The sequence below is a fragment of the Pezoporus occidentalis genome, unplaced genomic scaffold, assembly GCF_034315485.1.
Source record: "Pezoporus occidentalis ecotype Australia unplaced genomic scaffold, CSIRO_AGI_Poc_V1 ctg202, whole genome shotgun sequence".
In the NCBI taxonomy this organism is placed as follows: domain Eukaryota; kingdom Metazoa; phylum Chordata; class Aves; order Psittaciformes; family Psittacidae; genus Pezoporus; species Pezoporus occidentalis.
In genome coordinates, this window is record NW_026913879.1 from 1,029,360 (window position 1) to 1,048,890 (window position 19,531).

Below are 19,531 nucleotides of genomic sequence, written 5' to 3' on the forward strand. Positions count from 1 at the left end.
TTTCATCAGAAAAGATATTTATTTTGAGAACTTCAACTTGCACATTGTACAAAAAATTGACAAATTCAGCACAAAAACCTATAAAACATTTGCTTTTTTCCCCCCTAGTATATTAACGTAATTTTAAGAAGAGTAAGCGTTAAGAAAACCAAAAATAGGCACATTTGTTCCAGTCTGTCTGCAGTAAAGTGTGAGTAAAAAACATCCCTGTCTTGTTGAGGTATTAAACTGCAAACTTTGGTAATGGTAGAAAAAGACAACCCATTCACAAAAGCGAGGCCTTCTCGGGGTCATGTACAGTAAAAAAATGGTTCATAGAAAAGTCAGAATTGGTTATTCTCCATTTCCAGGTAGAAACGCAGCAAAAAGAAGTAAAAAAAGACTGACGTTACCATAATACACCTAGCATTAGGAGGAAACCTGAACGGCAGCAAATTCGTACTAATCATGTACAGCTACAGTGTTGTGTTTTAACCAAAGATTAAAATCCGGTTGGCAAGTTTAAAAGATTCAGTGCTTATGAAAAAATAGATAATATGTGGTGATTCAGAGCCCAGTCTTTCAGCAAAAGGACAAAAGGCACTTAAGAATGGCTTTAGTATATTCCATAATGGCATTTCTGGAGAGAAAACAGCACCCGGCTGAACCAACAGTTCCCAAGTAAGAAAGAAGCCCAGCTGAGGTAGTACTTCATATTGCTCCAGCTACTTGGCTATCTGCAAGCAGCTTCATTTGTTTGAGATACAAAATTAGCAGGAAATGGCTTTTGAGAAGTTTGTCAAATGTCTAAAACCCAGTTCTTTACAAAAATATGTAACAAATACCCACTTGTGGTTAAAAGATCACAAGCCAGGAGCCATCACGTACAAAAGGAACATCCAAACTGCTGCCAAGGTGATGCCCAAGTCTACCTTTATGGCCAAATCCCCAAACACTGAAGATTGTTCTAGCAACCAAGCCATTTTTGGGGAATAAAATTTCAAATACAATAAGAAAAGAGAGGGGGCAGAGGGGGCACTCTGAGACCTTTCCTAATCTTTAGTGGCCTGACTGGAAGCACTTGAAATCCTTTTGAAAATAAGCATGATCATTCTGTGCTGATGGGTGACAAGTTTGAGGGGGAGAAAAGAAAAACAAAAAATGCAAAAATTCAATGTTTAGAACAAAAACAAAACCCACGGACATACAAAAGGATTTTCCTTAAACTTTATAGTTTGGGTTTTTTCCCAAATAAGGAAGACTTTAAAGCCTTTTCGGGGGTCTGGGAGAACACAGACTACTTGTTTCTCTTTTTAAATTAAGCCCATTGAAAACCCATTAAGAAGCTTGCACAAAAGAAAATGAGAAGTGCTTTACAGAATCACCGTCCATTGCCATATCCAGGGAAGAGCTGAGTGAGGATGGTCTGCAGCGTTTCATTCACGTGCATGCTGTAGTTTTTGCCCAGGTCGTAGCGACAGGCAGGACAACTGTACACATCGGCTTTGAAGGATCGATCCAAACAATCCTGGTGCAGGACAAACTTGGTTAAGAGGGAGAGAAAAATGCACTGCAGCTTGATCTACAACACCCCCCCGGAGAGAAGGAAGTGAACCAGGGAAAAGTAGATCCTGGTTCACCCAAGTACTGACAAGAGGTGAGAAAAGCCAAGAGTGATGCATGCAAGCTGCTTTATTACATGCATTTCAATGGAGCATCTCAGTCATGGACACTACTTAGGGGTCAGAGGTAGTTGGTTCAATGGCATTTCTAAAGAGCAAGAATTCTCCTGCAGCTGCTAAAGACCATTGGAACTTCTGCAAAAACACATCTGTCTTCAAAAGAAGAAAACAAAACCCCCCAGGCTCTGCCACACTGTGGCATGACTGCGCCCACAGAGCTCTGGTCATCTTTGACAAGAATCAGAGTAGCAATAGAACATTGGAACTTTCTTTAAAGCAGACTTTTCTACGCAGAAGAACCTTTTAAGATGGTAAAACACTGGCACGGGTTGCCCCAGGAGGTGGGGGATGCTCAACAGAAGAGTTCAGCTGCTCACCTTGCACACGTTGTGCTGGCACACAGTTGTGACCGGCCGAAACACGACCTCCTGACAGCAGATACACAAGAAAGCCTCTTCCACTTTACTCAGAAATTTCTGTCAAGAGAACAAGTGCATCAAGTTATTGCTACCACCTCTGAAAGAAACAACCCCACAGCCCACTCTGGGTCTGCAGCTGTTTCTTTAAAGCAGCCAAGAGGTTTGTGTCTAGGTACAACAGTATTAGTTGTCTCTATTTTGGGGGGATAAAAAGAGAGCCCCATGGTATACCGGTCCATCTTTGAGAGCTTCTAGTACTCCATTCCACAGCTTTTCATTGGCTTCATCATTTTTTATAAGAGATTTTTGCTGAGTTGTCAATTTGTATGGCTCAACTTTCGTTTTCTTTGGAGTCCCCGCAGGAGAGGTCATGAGTTTTTCCTCCCCACCTAAAAGAAAACACAACAATTTTTTAGACACCCAAACAAAAAGCAACCAGAAAAGAGTAACCAGGTAAAATGCACAAAAACCTACAAGGCTTTCTCTATCCACTTGCCTACTCCACAAACCTGCTGATTTCCTTTTCCTCTTTCCTTTCCCTGGGGTATCAAACTCATCATCTCCATTATTCTCTTTTTCCTTATCTTTGTTTGCAACAGCTTCCAAATACCCTTCAGGATACTGCAGGAAAACAGAGAACAAAAAGGACCCAATGCACAACACCAGTTTAGACTCAGATTGTTACAGGTCAGCAGAACAACCTCTGGAGAGCTTCTCCAGGGGTTCTCTGCCTAACAACTGATCCCAGCTCTTTCAAAGCAGCTAGACTAGAGAAATTCTATAAGGAATAAAACAGGAGTTTTGTTCATTTAGCTTCCTAAAAACCCCACAAACAACCCACAAGACTGAAAGCACTGCTTCCCCCTCAGCGTAAGGGGGGGCTGTCTTGATTCTTACACAAGGATCATCCTCAGTAAGAACATACGATGGAAAAGTTCCTTCTCTCCATCAACTTCATTGCCAAGGGTAACCCCAAGAATGTTCCAAAAGAGTACCTGCATGGTTAGGCCAAGCTTTTTCATCCTGTCCTTTCCTTCCTTGGTCCAAGGAGCAGGTTCTTCATCATCCCTCCTAAGTAAGTAACGCCACACTAAAAATCCAGATTTCCCTGTCTCAGGCCAGTATTTCACAACCTAAAAAAGTCAGAGTCAGGTCCATCACACGCCATCAAAACCCCTTGAGAGCCAAATTATCTCCCCCTAATTCAGTAAGAGAATTCAGATCCTTCTTACCTTATATATTCCATCATATCTGTTCCCTTCTACAGGAGCATATTTACTGTGTTTGCCACCTTTCACATTCCTCACCACTCGGACTGGCTTTCCAGCTCTCCAGTCCTTGGCTTCAGCTCCATTTTTATCATTGATGGGGGCACTGCAGTTCAGAGCCAGAGCTCTGGAAAAGAAAGCCCAGTCAACACTAGGAACAGTGGGAGCCTCCTGACTGCAGACCACGTTTAAATATGCTGATTATTCATGGACAACCTCCTCCACTCGAGTCCACGCTTACTCGTAAGAGCAACGGTTCAGAATGACAAGTGACCAGGGGCTAAAAGGTCTTCAGGAGACAGTAGGAAAACTTCTACTCTAATTTACTCCTCCAGGCCTTAAGTTTCAGTCAATATTAAATCTGAGACTAGGACCATTTACAATCCCGTTTCACTTACACTGCCCTGTAAGAAGCATTTCCATCTTGCAGCTGATCTGCAGCCTAAAGACAACAGTGGAAACCCAATTCTCACCATTTGTTCCATTTAGCCAATTCCTTTTGATGCAAACAGGACAAAGAGCTTCTCAGGGTGACAGACTGCCAGCCCTGAGGTCAGAAATGGAGCGCTAACGGCACTGACCTGTTCATGTTGGTGAGTTTTTGATCACAAGACTGTTCCGCTGTGCGTTTGTTCCCAGAGAGATCGCGCCCTCCGCTCCCTGTATATGTGAAGGAATTTCCATGATCCTGAAACGTACATGGATGGTTTCGACACATTCACAAAGATCATTCAACAAAAGCAGGTGAGTTTTTAATCAAGCAGCTTTAATGCTGTATTCTCAGAAAAGGAAAGACGCTTCCTCCCTTTATCTCCCAGCCTTGCTTAAGTCCGTGGTGCTCCCTTAGATTGTGAGAGAGGACTCAGGGTGACAACTGTTGTTGTCACACCCCCAAACAGTGCCCAAAGAGCTCTGTGCTGCTCACACAGAACCAGCCTGGAAGCGCAGGGGCATGCTCCACATGAGAGTCATGTAATAACAGTGCAAGTGCTGAGGCACAAGTTACCTGCCCTTGCACTCAGAAACAAGACTTAGAATGGCTGCATTGGTGCGTGGCTGTTCTACATGAGCTTTACCAGGCTGCGGTCAGGGTAAGGCAGCACGGGCTGGTGATGTAGCAGTGCCTGCACGAATGAAGAGCAGAGCCTGGCACAGCCTCCCAAGGGCTTGGTTTGACTGGCAGAACCAAGACATGTAATCAAAGTAGGACTTTGTTGCCTGGTTTTGTTCCTTGTGTGTCCTTTGACACACCAAGCTCAGGCAGAATATACCAGGAGACTGTTCAAGCTGTGGGTGTGACAGAGACCCCAGGGAGGCAGCTCAGGACTCCTGGAATAAAAGCTGACAAATAGACATTGAACGTAATTCCAGGGACCCCGTTTCTCAGCTTGGCAAACGTGACTGGATTGTCCTTTCCATTTGCTTAAGTATCGTCAAGATGGGGACGTGATGTGCCCCATAGGGAATGTAAAAAAGGAACTAAGGAAAAGTCTTTGTTGGAACAAGTTAGTTTGGCTCTCAGACAAAACTAAGCAAGGTTCACTTACTATGTCATCTTCATAGCCCCCTGCCAGCACCAAGGAGTAGGCACCATCGTTACTCCTGCCATGGATCCCCGCAACGTGAGGCCTGTGAACGCCGGATTCACTCACCTGAAAGGGAAACCTTTGCTTGGTCACTGCTGCCCACAGGCTACAACCAGCACAGCTGCCCCTGGTCTTGGAACCAAGGTCACTGACAAACAGTACTACCACAGCTCTGGTTTGCACATGGGGCAGGGTGAAAGCACGTTCTCAACACTGTGCTGGATTTAGAAGACTTCTGATAGCCAACACTTGAGAACAGGCTCTGGACAGGTCAGTGCTTTTTCTTCCCCAGTGTTCTATCAGGATGAGAAAATAACCTGTTTAACGTGGGTGTTTGAGAGAGACCCTCACCAGAACAAGTGGGAGGCACCACACACATCCAGGACAAACTATTGGAAACAAATAGGTTTGGGTGTTACCAAAAAGCACTGAAAAACCCAAACACACCCTTGGAACGCCTGGACAATGCACCATTAGTTATGGAACACTTGAGCGACACAAAGCCCGAGTTCTTCCCTTGCTGCGCTTACATACACACGCTCCAAGATTTAACTGTTTCAGGTTTCTCCTAAGAGCTGGATCGTTCCCATTTTTCCCTACGGGGCTCAGGCCCGGATCTGCCTTCCTACCTGCACTCTGAACTTCCACATGGTGCCAACCGGAATCCCAGGAATCGGTCCGTAGTGGTTCGAGGGGACAATGGTGCATTCCTTTGTGCGACCGACACACGCCATGCCCTGTTCCAAGGAGCAAGACCCATCAGCCAAGAACGACGGGGAACTAACACACGCTATGCTTCAAAAGAAAACAGCTTTTGAACTGACCTTGCCCCAGTCTCTCCGCGAGGATGAATTAGCAGATGCCATCTTTTGTTTCTTTTTACTGTCTTTTAATCTCTCTCCTGCTAAAACCACCTCACTTGCATCATTTCGACATTCAGGGCAATACCTAAAGTCACCAGTCAATGAAAAGTAGCAAAGCCTTACATTGACAGAGAATTTCCTCAAAACACACTGAGTTATGTTACAGACTAGACAGGACACCAAAGCAACTCTCCCTGCTGGAATTACACTGGCATTAGCTAGTGCTCTACACAAGCTCCTAAACCATTGCAGATGTGGCAGGAAATCAGCTGTACCATAAAATCCTTGTATAAAATGCTGAAACGGGACAAGGAACAACACAGTATGTATGTACATCGCTATCTATATGCATAGAGGCAGATGTATTGCATTATCTATCTCTGTATATCTATCACCATATATATTGCAGGTCAGAGTATGTATCACCGGCCTGATGTGGTGACAGAGCTGCAGACTACCTGTAAGCAGACCATAAAAACCATGACACAAGTTAAGGCTCTTGGCATCAGGCTTGCAGTTTATAGGTAGCTCCTCTTCTCTGACAGGTATAGAGATCCCAAAACTAGCAAAAGAACTTGGAAAGCCACTGGCTTCGAACATGCTCTGACTAAACTGATGCTCAAGAAACGCTACAAAGTCCTTCCAAAACACCCAACCACACACAAGCATCTCTTGAGCTCTACAGTCACGATATTGCCACCTAAGGGCAGCGCGAAGCCCTCGCCTTCTGCTCCTAATCAGACAGTAACTGCAGCACCACAGACACAGAACTCACCAGTCCTCATCGTCTGGTATGCTGCTGAGGGGAGGGTTGAGGCAGTAGATGTGGAAAGCCATATCACACTCGTCACACATGAGCTGTTTCTCTGGATCCTGTTTACCTCCACAGATGTGGCAAGCACAGATTCTGCACGTCTTGTTCGGGTTGTCCTTGCAAGCTTTACACACAGGTCCAATGCGACCTGTGAGCAGAAAGAAACCACAGCCCCCTTCAGGCTCCAGAAGGGACCGAGATACACTGGGAACGGACAGAGGTGGCACAACTGCGGGGGTCCTGGAACCCTCAGACCTCACAGAGACAATCAGAACATCCCCAAGGTAAGACTGAGGCACGAGAACCACGCAGCACTCACGTTTTGCTGGAGGAGCAGTCAGTGGGCAAGCACTGCCTGGCTCTTCTATTTTATAGATTTCATCCACTAATATAATTCTGCAGTCATTCAAGGAATCCCCGGCATCCCTGTGAGGAGAAGGGAGGAAAGTCTGAAAGGTGAGCCTGTGACAGCAGCAGAGTTCACAGCTGTGGAGGCTCCTCAGCAACGTGCATGATGTGTCTTTAGTCCTGTGCCACACAAAACCCACTACAGCACCACGTCAGCTGGGCCAGTGGCACAACAGCATCACCACGAATCCCATCCCCTTCATGCAATTCACGTGTAAAACCCTTTTTGTTTTAACAAACTCCAGCACTTGTAGCATTCCAGTCAGCATTAGTGACTGTTCTACCCCAGAAATGAATTTCAGACTGATTCTTCTCAGATTTTATAGTTTCAAAGTCAAAATCACTGCGGGGAGAGGGAAAAAGAGGAACATTCTGGCAACCCTGTGAAAATTACTGAGATAACACAGCAGACAAGTCTCTGCCTCCTCGCAAACACGGGGCACTCCATGACTCCACAGTGCACATTGCTCATGCCCTGCAGCTGCAGCAGCATTTTTGAGGAGTCGCTCCGAGTTAAAAGCTTAAGCAGAGCATTCGGTTTATTCCACCTTACAATTTGCTTACCCAAGTAATATCTTTGCATTTATCTCCTTGATCATTTTCATTTCTCTTTTCTGCAGGATCTCTGCATCGTACCAGAACCCTCTCTCCTTTGGCTCATCGGGGTTGTAGTTGACCATCACCACCTGCCCCACTTCCAGCTGGTGCCACTTCAGAATAGTCCGTGCACGAGCCCGTACATCATTGGAACCCAACTGCACAACTCCATTCTCTGGATAGCTTGGAGCAGAGGGAAGGCAGGGAGGGACAGAGAAGGAAAATCTCATTCAACATCACAGCTGTTCCAAGTGATGGATTTTATCCAGACAGGTCAATTTATGAGCTGATGCAACATGCAATTTCCCACTCAGACACAGCCAGAATGGGGCACTCTGGCTCTGCTGCTATTGTATCCCACTTCAGACTTGGATAACAGCATTTCATAGTTCTAAAAACCTGATTCCAACCCCCTGGAATTCCAGCTGTAAGACAAACTTACAGCTCACAGGGCTCAGTTACTGCACCAGCCCAGTTCTGGTTTACCCTGTGGAGCTCTACAGTCAAATTTCCCATCCACGTCATGCTCCAAATGGACAAGAAGGGAACCAAACTCACTCTTCATACTTCACGTGGTATATTACATCTTCTTCAGGAATGGCTCTCGGCTGCTCAGGATCTGAGCAGCTCTCAGCGGATGCACTTGCAGGTTTTTTTCTGCTTACATTTACAACCTGAGCTTCAAACCATGCCCCCATGTTCATATCTCGAGCGTCGACCAGGTCATTGATCTACACAAAGCAAAGGACACAGCTCACTCAAATGGGCTTTCCAATGAAGCATTCATTTCCAAGGCTATTAAGGACTGAATCATCCCAAGAACCCCATGATCAAGATATTTCACAGATCATCATAAAAATTTAGATCTCCTTCACCCTTCCAATCCCAACCGAAATACAGGTTGAGCCCCTAAGGCTAAATATCCATTCTGCACCAACAGGAGCACAAGCAGGCTTCTTATCTAGCACAAACCCTTATCAGGCAGTCTGTAACAGACTTCCCAAGGGTCTAGCTCATAGTCTGGCAAAGGCAGCACTAGGTCTGCAATAAAATCCACTGAAACAGGCAAGTAAAGGGATGCTGCACAGCTGGCTAAGATTTTCTTTTGTTCATTCAAGGAAGTTTCAGCTTTGACAAAGGCAGCGACTCCCAGGTCGGAAGGATTCAGAGTTTTTAAATCAAAACGGGCCCTCGGAATGCTTCCGATTCGAATGAAGTCAGTTTTGTCGTTGTAGTTAAAAGGATAACATGAAAAATAAAGCATTCTGACCTACAACACGAGGCACTGAACGCACTGGTGGTGCAGGGGTTAAGAAACGGAAAAGCAGTACCCACAGAATGAGGGCACAAAAGTCACTTCCCCATCAAAGAGCAATTCCCGTCCGGCTGCAGCTCCCGGGAACCCCTCACCTTATAGAGGCCAAAGCCCGGGTCGGTCCAGTCGGGCTGTGCCGCCGTGCCGGGCTGGCCCTCCAGTTCCAGGGCACCCTCGCCGTTGTGAGAGCTCTTGTCGGATTCGCTCTGGCCCGAGCCGCAGCCAGAGTCTGTGTCCGAGAGCTCGGGATCCTTTTCCTTGCTGACAGCGGGAAGCGCGGCGGGGCTTTGTCTCACCAGGAGCTGCACGATGTCATTGAGGCCGACGCTGTAATCGAAAAGGGAGTGACCGTCTTCCATCTGCAGGGAAGCAGTGAGACCAGGCGGTTATTGCATGCAGAGCCACCCATCGCGCTGCCATCGTCCCTACGTGCCGAGACGGAGCACGTGGCTTTCAAACAAGGAACTTGGCTTGAACTTCAGCACCACAGATCCATATGGAGTGCTGTTCTTACCATAGAAATGTTCTTTCCTCAGCCCTCTGCAAGCCAGGAGAACAAGACCTCCACGCTGCGGTAGACTCAATACCCAGAGCAAGCCACAGCGTTGTAGGAGATCTGAAAGGGTTTGCAGTACATTCCCAAGACACCAGTTCTGGGAAGGACTCAAAGAACTCCAGATCCCCTACATTCCCTATCAGGATTTAAAGGTAATTCCACACTACTTACTAACTGACAAGGAAGTTCTTTATTCCTTAATTCAGACACATCAGAACACCACCTTGGACTCATCTTTATATTGGACTCGTGTACGTTCCGGATGACGGTTACAGCATCGCTGCTGAACATGGGATTAGGCAGAAGCCAAATTGCTCATCGCTCGCCTCTCTCTGGGCAAGCACACAAGTTTCCCATTGAGAGTAAAATCAAGAGATTCAATTCAATGTGAAACTGCCCCCTCGCCCCAAGCACGTCCCGCTTCCACAGCCTCTCCTAGGTCAGCGGGTTTGTCTGGCAAGGCTTTGGCTGCGGTTTTGGCTGCGGATCCTGCCCCTGCAAGAAGTCCACAGGACCACGAGGCCTCTGCGTGCCCTCCGCAGAACTCCGAGGAGCGCTCCCACTTCACAGTTAAACCGTCCTGCTGGAGCCCACAGCAGGGGCAGAGCTTCACCACATATTTAAGGTCTGACTAAGAAATTACACAGGAAATGATCATCCCCTTCCAGCCCAAAGCACCAGAAAAAGCAGCCCCTGAGCTTTGTTCTCTATCGGGGGGGGGAAACAAAGCAAAACCACAAAAATTCACCCTTTGTGGGAATCACTGGGATTACTCAGCTCTGATCTATGGCACGAAGCGGCTGTGGAACAACCCCTGGAAACCTGAGCGGGCAGGAAGAGCTCTGGGCTTTTCGGAGATGAAAACTCCTCGAGATGCACAAGAACAAACCTGAACCCGGTCGTTTCTCACCACAGAGACCACGACTCGGCTCTGAACACGGCGCTGGTCTCAGCAAGGTGCGCCAGAGGCACCAGTGCTGCCAGGGATGGAAAAGCCGAGCCCAGGCGCCGGCCCCAAACCCATGGGAGCGCCGGGAATGGGCTGGAAGAGGCGCCCGCAGCCGAGGCCGTACCTCAAACAAAGGCTGTGGGGCTCTGCATGGACCAGGCTTTTCCCACCATCATTGGGGGATTTGTAAGGATTCAAACAGGCGAAGCGCAGCAGGGGGAGGATGCTGAAGGGAGGCTGAAAGCCATGGGGGGAACGTTCCTATGGAAAACCGCGCCTAAAGGAAGGAGTGCTGGAACTGCACAGGGAGGAGCTGTCTTTGTCAGGCAAGAGCATCCTCACCAAAACAAGTTATCACTTCCAAAGCTCCGCTCACAAGATCATCAGGGCAGCCCTGGCAAAACCCAGGACCAACCCTCCCTGATCGCTTCATCCACAGCCACAAATGGGCAATTACTGCACCCACAACTACACCAGTGAACAGAGAGGAGGCGGTGCGAGCCCTGCAGAGATGCTACACGTTCCTACAAGCCTCTTACACTACTGCTGGTACCCGAGCTTGTTAGATTAAAGCGGCTCCAGGTGTGTTTCCATATCCTACAGTCACACCTGCTAATTCTAACGCACCACCAGCTCTCATCACCCTAAAATGGAGGGAAAGGGGGCATAAATAGCCTAGGAGAGATTGTCTAACACCCCCCATCCTATGGGATTCCAGCTGCAGCCCAAAGCAACTGCTACCTCTGCCATAAACGTCTCTGAACAACCAAGCACGGGCACAGGAGTTGCTTTATGTGCAGATTCAGCAGGGCAGGGGATGGAAAAGGGTGCTTTGGGAAATAAGTTTGGAAAATGGATTTGAGAGCAGGGTATTTGGGAAAATGTATTAAAAACCGCATTGTAAAATCGGTGTGGTTGGGTTCAAGGTTAATTTTGAGGGATTACGAACTCGGGGGAAGAGAACAGCTGCCGTACAACTGCGGCGCTGTGGGGAACACGCTCGAAACGTCACGGCACGTTCTTCACTCAATGAGATTTCGATTTAAGGCAGCACAACCCCGAAGCCACGAGCTGCTCCCCCACTCTGCAAGGGAAAAGCGGCTCTTGACGGCTTTCCGAGGGGCTCAGTTCACAGGGCAGGAACCCCGGGAAGCGCTGCGCCTGCAGACATCGCAGCGGCGGCGGCAAGGCAGGAAAGGGACGGGCTCGACGGAGGAGACAACGAAAACCCCTCCGGCCCGGCTGAGAGGGGAGCCTGGCAGCGGGGCCCGCAGCGCCGCAGTCGCTAGAGGGCAGCAGAGCACCCGTCTGCGGGCAATTAAAGCCGAGTCAATGAAGCTCTCGCTCCCCAGATGGCGGGGACATGGGGCGGGGGGGAGCGGTGGGGCCGGGGCTGTCGGACGGTACCTGCTTGCCCCGGTAGAAGAGCCGCTGCCGGTGCGGCTCCACGCCGAACACCTCGTGTATCCGCAGCCGCAGCCCTTCCACCTTGGTGAGCTTGGAAAGCGAATCCACGCGGTGCGTCTCCTTCCCGTCCATGGTGCGCACCTGGATCCACATGGCGCCGGTCCTGCTCGCGCCGGGGACACCGGGAACGGATCGGGGTGAGAGCCGCGGCACCGGCCCGCCGGGCACCGCATCAATGGGACCGCGCACCCCGCCGCCACGCCCCCTTTCCACCCCCCCCGCTACCCTATTGGCCAACACCCCGGCCGGCTCCGGCGGTGATTGGTTACTGGCGGGTTTAGCCCCCCCCCCCCGGCCCTCCCACGCTGACCCCTAACGGCTCTGGGCCGCGCCCCTGCCCCTCCGCGGGCGCGCGCCAACTGCATCTCGCGCCACAATTGAAACCGCCCCGCCCACCGCCCCCGCGAGGTCTCGCGAGATCATGCAAATGAGACGCGTCTAGGGTCTTAAAGGGGCCGTCACCACCCGACGGCCCGGGGCGAGCGATGCCCCCGGGGGACCGGAGGGGTTGGGCGGGGAAGCAGCGGAGGGCACCGGCGGCCGCAGCCCGCGCGCTCGCCCTGGGACGGGGCAGCCCCTTTGCTCCGCCCGCGTTAAACCCCGGGGGTGTCAGCGGTGCCCCCGGCCCCCTCCGCACCCCCCCGGAAGCCAAGCGGGGCGATGCCCCCACGGCCCTCCCCGGCGCCGCCGCTCACCGGGGCCCCGCGGCCCCATTGCAGGGGCACGGAGCGGGGTCGGCGCCGCTGCCGCAACCCGCGCCCGCCGCGTCCCGCAGAGCGGCACCGGAGCGGCCGCGCCCCGCCGAGAGCGGCCCCGGGCCGGGGTGCGGGGAGCCGCTGACCCGAGGCGCGGGAGCTGTCATCGGCCTGGGCGCCGCGGAGCCGCTCCCGCAGCAGCCCCGGCACGGACACGGTCGGGAGGGGGGGGCCAAAGCCCCTCCAGCCGCTCCCCTCCCGTTACCCCCGGTCCCGGTCGGGACTCACCGGCGTGGCGGGGCTGGAGGCCGGTGCCGCGCTGCGCTCCGCGGGCTTTGGAGTTTGGCGCGGAAAAGCCCCGTGCGCCGCGGGCGCCCGCCCATTGGCTGCCGCTGGCGGGAACGAGCGAGAGGGGCGGGGCCGCCGCCACCGCCTCCCGGGAGCCGGGATCGGGGTTCGGGGTGGGGGGGTCATGGACACCCGGTGGGACCGGCGCTCCCCGGGGGCTGCACCGGGGATCCGCGAGGCGCAGAACCCCCCCGGTTCCCAAAGCGCGGGGTCCGGTACCGGGAAACCCCCGCGGGCACCGGGAGCCGGTATTGAGCCGTAAACACGGCCACGGAGAGCCGAGTGACCCCCTCCCACAGCCACCCGGTGCCGCTCCTCCGCAGGGGTCCCCAGCCCCTGGGGACGGAATAATCCGAATAACCGGAATAATCCGAATAACCGGAATAATCCACACAATCCGCAAGAGGCCTCTAACCCTTCCTGTGCCGTTAGATCCAGGTCGCTCCAGGGGCCCGTGTGCTGACCCCATGGCCTGGGTGACCCGGCAGAGTGGGGCCGATGGGATGCGCTGCTCCAGGAGGATGTTTTCCCCCCAAGTACAAAACTGCACACGGGAAATGCGCCGCGGGAGGGGGGAAACCGCGAGCGGGGGGGGACCGAGAGGTTTCCGAGGAAAGTCAGCTTCAAAATGAGTCTAAAACCATGGAAATTGGTGGCTGGGGAGGGGGAAGGGGGGAAGACACCGGGGCTGGAAAAGCGGGAATGGCGGCGGGTTGGGCGCTGCCGGAACAGCTCCGCTGACCCCGCAACCTGCGGACAAAGGGAACGCGAGGCGCGCCAAGGGGAAGGCAACGCGGCCTCTCCCAGTTCCCCCCGGCCCCTCCAAACAGGGATCGGGGGGATCCGCAGCCCCCAGCGCGGTGCCGGCTGCACACGGAGCACAGCGCGGGAACCTCAGCGTTGCTCCTGCCCTGTCGTGGCTCCATGGGGATCCCTCTGTTAAGCCGGAGGTCACGGGCTGGGAGCCGCTGGCCTGGACTCGGTGAGCCCCATGCGTGCGGGGTGCTTCAGGGCAGAGCCTTCCCTGTGTGCCTGCACTGGAGCCTCAGCCTTGCCCTCGGGCAGCCCCAGGCCCTGCAGCCCGAGGGGCCCCGGGTGCTGCAGACCTGGTCGGGAGGAGGAGGAAAAGCTGAGCATCGGAAAGCACGTTTTCACCCTTCTGAGGCCCAGCTCCAGTCTGAACGCCCCAGGACTGGATGTCCTGGCCTGAAGTTCCAACTGGTGTTGCTGAGCAGCCCATCCGGATCCGCATCCCACCACCCACGTACATCCATTGCCAGAGGAGGGCAGAATCCACATCCCTCATGGTTTTGAGATGCAGGACAGTTCTATGACAGACTTTTACTACCCTCCTTCAGGTCTTGCCCCCGCCCCCCCCATTAGGGTACCATCTCACATCCATTTAGGAAGCACCCATACAGGTACCCAAGCATGGGACACACACACACGTCCTTTGACCCTCAGCAGCTCCCCCCACAGCGCAGGGAGCTTCCTGTAGGACACGGATTGCTCAAGGGAAAGGCTTCAGGCAGCAGCGGGGAGACCGGCGGCATCCCCAGAGCTGAGTCAGAACAAGCAGCCCCCTCCTAGAGAAACCCCACTCATTCAGAGAATCCACGCAGGGCAAAACCCACGCTGCAGCCTACGCGCTGCTCTGCTCGCCTGCGCCTACTCAAGGCTCAGTTCCACATCATTCCAGTAATGGGACGTTGCTTTCATTAGAGTTGAGTGATACCTGCTCTCCTTCCCGTTCATTAGGGGATAGGACGTGAGGGAATGGTGATGGGACAAAGGGAATGGCTTGAACCTGCCCAAGGGGAGACTGAGATGAGCTCTTAGGCAGAAGCTCTTCCCTGTGAGGGTGCTGAGGCGCTGGCACAGGGTGCCCAGAGAAGCTGTGGCTGCCCCATCCCTGGCAGTGCTCAAGGCCAGGCTGGACACAGGGGCTTGGAGCAAGCTGCTCCAGTGGAAGGGGTCCCTGCCCTGGCAGGGGTTGGAGCTGGAGGAGCTTTGAGGTCCCTTCAAGCTCGCAGAGAACTTGGTGCTGCAGAGACAAAGCCTCAGGCTTCCACTGACTGCCAGAAGGAGCAGACCACGAGTTGGTCACAGCGCAGTCACCCCAGGGCTGCGCGGTTTGGTTGCCTCCCTTTCGCATTGTTTTGGGCAGCTGGGATGCAAAACGCTGCTCTGCCATCTGGTAATGCCCCCTGCTGGGAGGAAACAATATCCCGCTCGTGTGCCAGCAGCGATGGCCACGGCAGCCCCGGAGAGCCTACAGCACGGGTGAATTGACTGGCACAGAGATGCAGGCGCTCTCCAGGCCATGGCAATATTGTTCCCTGTGAGTCTGGGCACGGCGTTTGAGGAGAACAAGAGTCCCAGCGTGGACATAAGAACCGGCAGCTGATGAACACCCTTAAAGCAAGGCCTGGGCAAAGAACCACTGAGAGCTGCTCTGAGCAGTCCCAGCGGGGGCAAAGGTATCCTTGGGTGGCTGTTGGAGCCCCGCGATTCCCAGTCCATCCCTTCCAATGCCCTTACAGCACTTGCCAGGAAAAGCAGCAGGCCGCTGGTCCCATGAAGCCACAGGAAGCATCACGCGAGATCCCAGCGCCCTCCATGGTTAACAGGGTTCAGCTCACAGGAAACCACCTGGATTCAGGAATTCTTTGCACCTTTGGCTTCTTCTGCAACCCCCCTGGCTCCCACCAGCTCAAGAGGCCACATCTGTGGTGCTGGGATCACCCCAGCCATGGGGAAGCTGCAGAGGAGCAGCTAAGGGGAAAATCCTTTGCCAGGCAAGGCCTCCCCTCCTCAGTGTCCCCATGGAATATCACTGCTTGACGTGCCAGTAACTTCATTCTGGCTTCCACCTTCCCGAAGAGAAATCATTCGGAGCTTGGAAATCACTGCTCAGATGTGGAAATCAGTGCAGGAAAAGAGGTCCCAAAGCAAAACCATTGGAGCTGAGGACACAGAGGCCTCCCGTTGCCATTCAGCTCCTTCACTTTCTGCTTCTCAACATCCATGAACTTCCCATTGCCGAACCTTCCTGCTCCCAGTGTTCAAGCAACGCCTTATCCCACTTGTAACCTCCTGGTTTTGGGGGCAGCCTTCCTCGCGGGCATTCCCGGTTGTGCCTCTATGGCACCAAACAGGTATTTCCTCCAATTCCCCAGCTGCTTGGCAGGGGGGCGGCCAAACTCCACGGCTGGGGAGTGCAATGGTTACTGGGGAAGCAAGAGCAGGGGTCTCAGCAAGGGCCTGAGCTGACACCCACCCCGCCCTGCCCCGAGGGGTGAGGTAAAGCCCCGCAGGAGCAGACGGGTGCCAGAAACCAGCCTGGGGAGCAGCGGAAGGGGGAACTGGGCGCCGGGGAGAGCAGCCAAGGAGCCACGAGGCTGCAGCGAGGGCAAAGCCGGCGCCAGGCGCTGCCTGCCCTCAAGCCGGGGCGGAGGTGCCCGAAGGGCAGCGGGGGCTGGGGAAGGCTCCCGGGATGCGCGGCCGGAGGGGGCCGAGCCCCGCGCGGTGCTGAGGGGGAGCAGGAAGCGGAGCCGCGCGGGCCTCAGCCTTGCATCACCCCCGCCCGCCCCGCGGCCCCACGGGCGCTCAGCAACGCAGTGACCGCCGCGGGAGACGAGGAGGCCGCTTCCGCTGCAGCGGAAACGGGGCGCTTCAGCACCACGTGTGGTCCCCGAAGGGACGGCGCTGAGCTGCGACCCACAACAGAGCAGGGGAGGGGTCGCACCTGAGCGCGGGGACCCAAGAGCCCCACATCGGTGTGGGTGCGCACGCCCCCTAACAAACCCAGCCAGCACCGGCGCGGAAACAAGGGCAGGGAGCTGGCAGCGGGGGGGTCCTGGCTGCCCCCGGGCACAGGAGATGGGGTTCAGGCCTGGGGACCACCAGGAGGACTCTGCCCCACGTCCTGCTGCTGCTGATGTAGGGTTTGCACAAAGGCGGGGGTTACTGATGGGATGCTGCCTCTTGTAGGACGCGCTCACTCCAGCCAGCACAGCTCCCTTACCCCAAACGTGTTTCTCTGCTTCCTCCCATATCCTTCCCACACTCACCCAGCTCCTTAGAACTGAGTTTATCTTGGCCTGCAGTGTATGCTGCTTACACACAGCTCACGTATATAATGTACCTTGTTCTTACACACAGCTCATGTATATAATGTACCTCGTTCTGCTTACACACAGCTCATGTATATAATGTACCTCGTTCTGCTTACACACAGCTCACGTATATAATGTACCTTGTTCTTACACACAGCTCATGTATATAATGTACCTTGTTCTCCTTACACACAGCTCATGTATATAATGTACCTCGTTCTCCTTACACACAGCTCATGTATATAATGTACCTTGTTCTCCTTACACACAGCTCATGTATATAATGTACCTTGTTCTCCTTACACACAGCTCATGTATATAATGTACCTCGTTCTGCTTACACACAACTCATGTATATAATGTACCTCGTTCTGCTTACACACAGCTCATGTATATAATGTACCTTGTTCTTACACACAGCTCATGTATATAATGTACCTTGTTCTCCTTACACACAGCTCATGTATATAATGTACCTTGTTCTCCTTACACACAGCTCATGTATATAATGTACCTTGTTCTCCTTACACATACAAGAACCACAGGACTGAGCATGCAAACCTTTGCTCTGGAACTGCAAGCTCCAGGTTTTCGGTGTCCTGGCACGGAGCAGGAGCTCCAAGCGTTGCTCTTTTGACCTAGTAGCTAAAGCCCCACTTCAGATACCAAACAACATTACCTCATTAATGCTAATTACTGCTTATCTCACGCGAACCATTTGCCACTGGTGCTCACCTTCGCCTCTGCCGCGTTACCAGCCACATGAAGGGGATCCATGCTGACAGCACCGGTTTCCCCACTCAGGTGATGAAACAGAACCTGCCTCAGGAGACTTTCACCATCCCCACCACAACTGCCCTACTCAGGCAGTTTGCATCATTGACACCTTACCTGAGGATGCAGCTGCTCTCCTCAGACAGGCCAACATTCAGACAACACAGGAGTGATCCTGATTCCTACCCCCCCAATCCATCAGATCTTCCAAGGACGGACAAGAACACCCGTTCTTTCCCCTAAACTCATCACAGCCTCTAAAAGCCACCGTGCCGCATCTCCTAACCAGCCTCACAAACACTTCCCAAGCACTGCTCCCCTGGAGGGGAAGCGGATCCCAGGAGGGACCATGCCCTGGGAACTGCTCCTTCCTTAGGAGCATCCTCAGTGCTGGATCCCCATCCCTGGGAGTTTTCAGGACTCAGCAAGACAAAGCCCTCAGCAGAGCTGGGCCGGCGTTGCCAATGGTCCTGTCTTAAGCAGCAGGATGGATTGCCTGACCTCCAGAGTCTTTCCAGCCAACAGCTCCATGCCAAGCCTGACGCAAGGGGACTCCTTCCCCCCTCAAAGCTGAGCACTGGGAATTGTCTACATTTCTGTCACCAACAGCACTGACAGCTCCTGCTCTGCCTTCACGGGTCACAGACATGAGACCCGAGGTCTCCTGCATTCACTGCCCAAAACCAAGGTGACTCAATCACTTTAATGGCTCTAGAAGACTTCAGATCGTTCTTCCCCGTGCCTCAGATTCCTCCCCCGCTGATCTTGTGAACAGACAACAGGAAGCTTAATTGGCGGCTTCCAACCAGATTTTGAGATCGGGAGATGGAAAGGCACAAATGGAAAAGCAAAACATTGACTAAACTGTGAATTATGTGTTATTGCTCAGAGCCCTGCATTGCTGGGGCTCCTATCTTCAAAATCACAGCAAAGCAGCAGCATCTTTCCCCATCGCTTATCTGCTGGAGCCAGGCAAGGGCTGAGAGTGGGAGCGCACGCCCTGCTCCTCGGGTAGTTACAGCACCCGTGCTGCAGGGTAGGAGAGCTCTGCCAAGAGCACACCAGAGCCAAGTGAGGTTTCCACACCACGGAGCCCACGTCCCGCTTCTCCGGCACTTGTTGATGCTCCCTGCGATGCCAGCGAGGAGCAGCCACTGTCCTGATGAGCTCCAGCACCCGCACACGGGCTTCCCAACCACACCACTCACGAGCCAGTCCTGACAAGTGCCCTGGGCTCAGCTCGCTCTCTGGCCAAGCCTTTCTCAGTGTCCTGAAGAAGGCAGCAGCGTTGGGGCTGCCATGGTGGCAAGCAGCATCACCAGCTCAGAGCATGGGCCCAGGAGCAGTGCCTGCAGGGCCATGGGCTGAGCCCACCTCACAACACAACTCACATCCCCATAGACTTCCATCACCTGCATCCCCCAGCACCACCTCCCTGTCCATGGTTGCTGTGGGGCAGCAGGACCCCATTGCATGGCCCTGCAGTGCCTGGGGATGGACACCCCGGCAGCGATGTCCTCTTTGGGGGTACCAACCACCACCACCACCACCATCACCTCCCTGGGGGGGCCCTCACCTGCCTCCCACACCCACAGCTCCCGCCCCTCTCTCTGCCCTGCCCTCCCCATTGGCCAGGGCAGCACCTGCAGCGTCTCCATTGGCTCCCTCGGCTGCCCATCAGCCCCCGGGGGTA

The 19,531-nt window shown here is 53.3% G+C and overlaps 1 protein-coding gene across 4 annotated transcripts in view; it reads right to left on the bottom strand.

Annotated features, from left to right (window-relative positions):
• The window catches only part of UHRF1 (ubiquitin like with PHD and ring finger domains 1), a 27,080-nt gene continuing 7,549 nt past the window's right edge, over nt 1-19,531 (bottom strand). The window contains exons 1-17 of one of the 4 annotated variants that reach the window (XM_062618754.1): nt 12,887-12,991; nt 11,844-12,006; nt 9,027-9,290; nt 8,175-8,347; nt 7,584-7,799; nt 6,931-7,037; nt 6,573-6,759; nt 5,759-5,882; nt 5,564-5,671; nt 4,896-5,000; nt 3,930-4,036; nt 3,313-3,475; nt 3,076-3,213; nt 2,590-2,701; nt 2,312-2,469; nt 2,039-2,137; nt 1-1,507 (exon numbers count right to left, since the gene is read on the bottom strand). In XM_062618754.1, coding sequence (XP_062474738.1) covers nt 1,361-1,507; nt 2,039-2,137; nt 2,312-2,469; nt 2,590-2,701; nt 3,076-3,213; nt 3,313-3,475; nt 3,930-4,036; nt 4,896-5,000; nt 5,564-5,671; nt 5,759-5,882; nt 6,573-6,759; nt 6,931-7,037; nt 7,584-7,799; nt 8,175-8,347; nt 9,027-9,290; nt 11,844-12,006; nt 12,887-12,981 — 2,466 coding nt within the window. In that variant the 5' untranslated portion in view covers nt 12,982-12,991 and the 3' untranslated portion in view covers nt 1-1,360. Of the gene's footprint in view, nt 1,508-2,038; nt 2,138-2,311; nt 2,470-2,589; nt 2,702-3,075; nt 3,214-3,312; nt 3,476-3,929; nt 4,037-4,895; nt 5,001-5,563; nt 5,672-5,758; nt 5,883-6,572; nt 6,760-6,930; nt 7,038-7,583; nt 7,800-8,174; nt 8,348-9,026; nt 9,291-11,843; nt 12,110-12,886; nt 13,226-19,531 lie in introns of those variants that run through there. The other 3 variants (XM_062618758.1, XM_062618755.1, XM_062618756.1) reach the window with 3 other exon arrangements.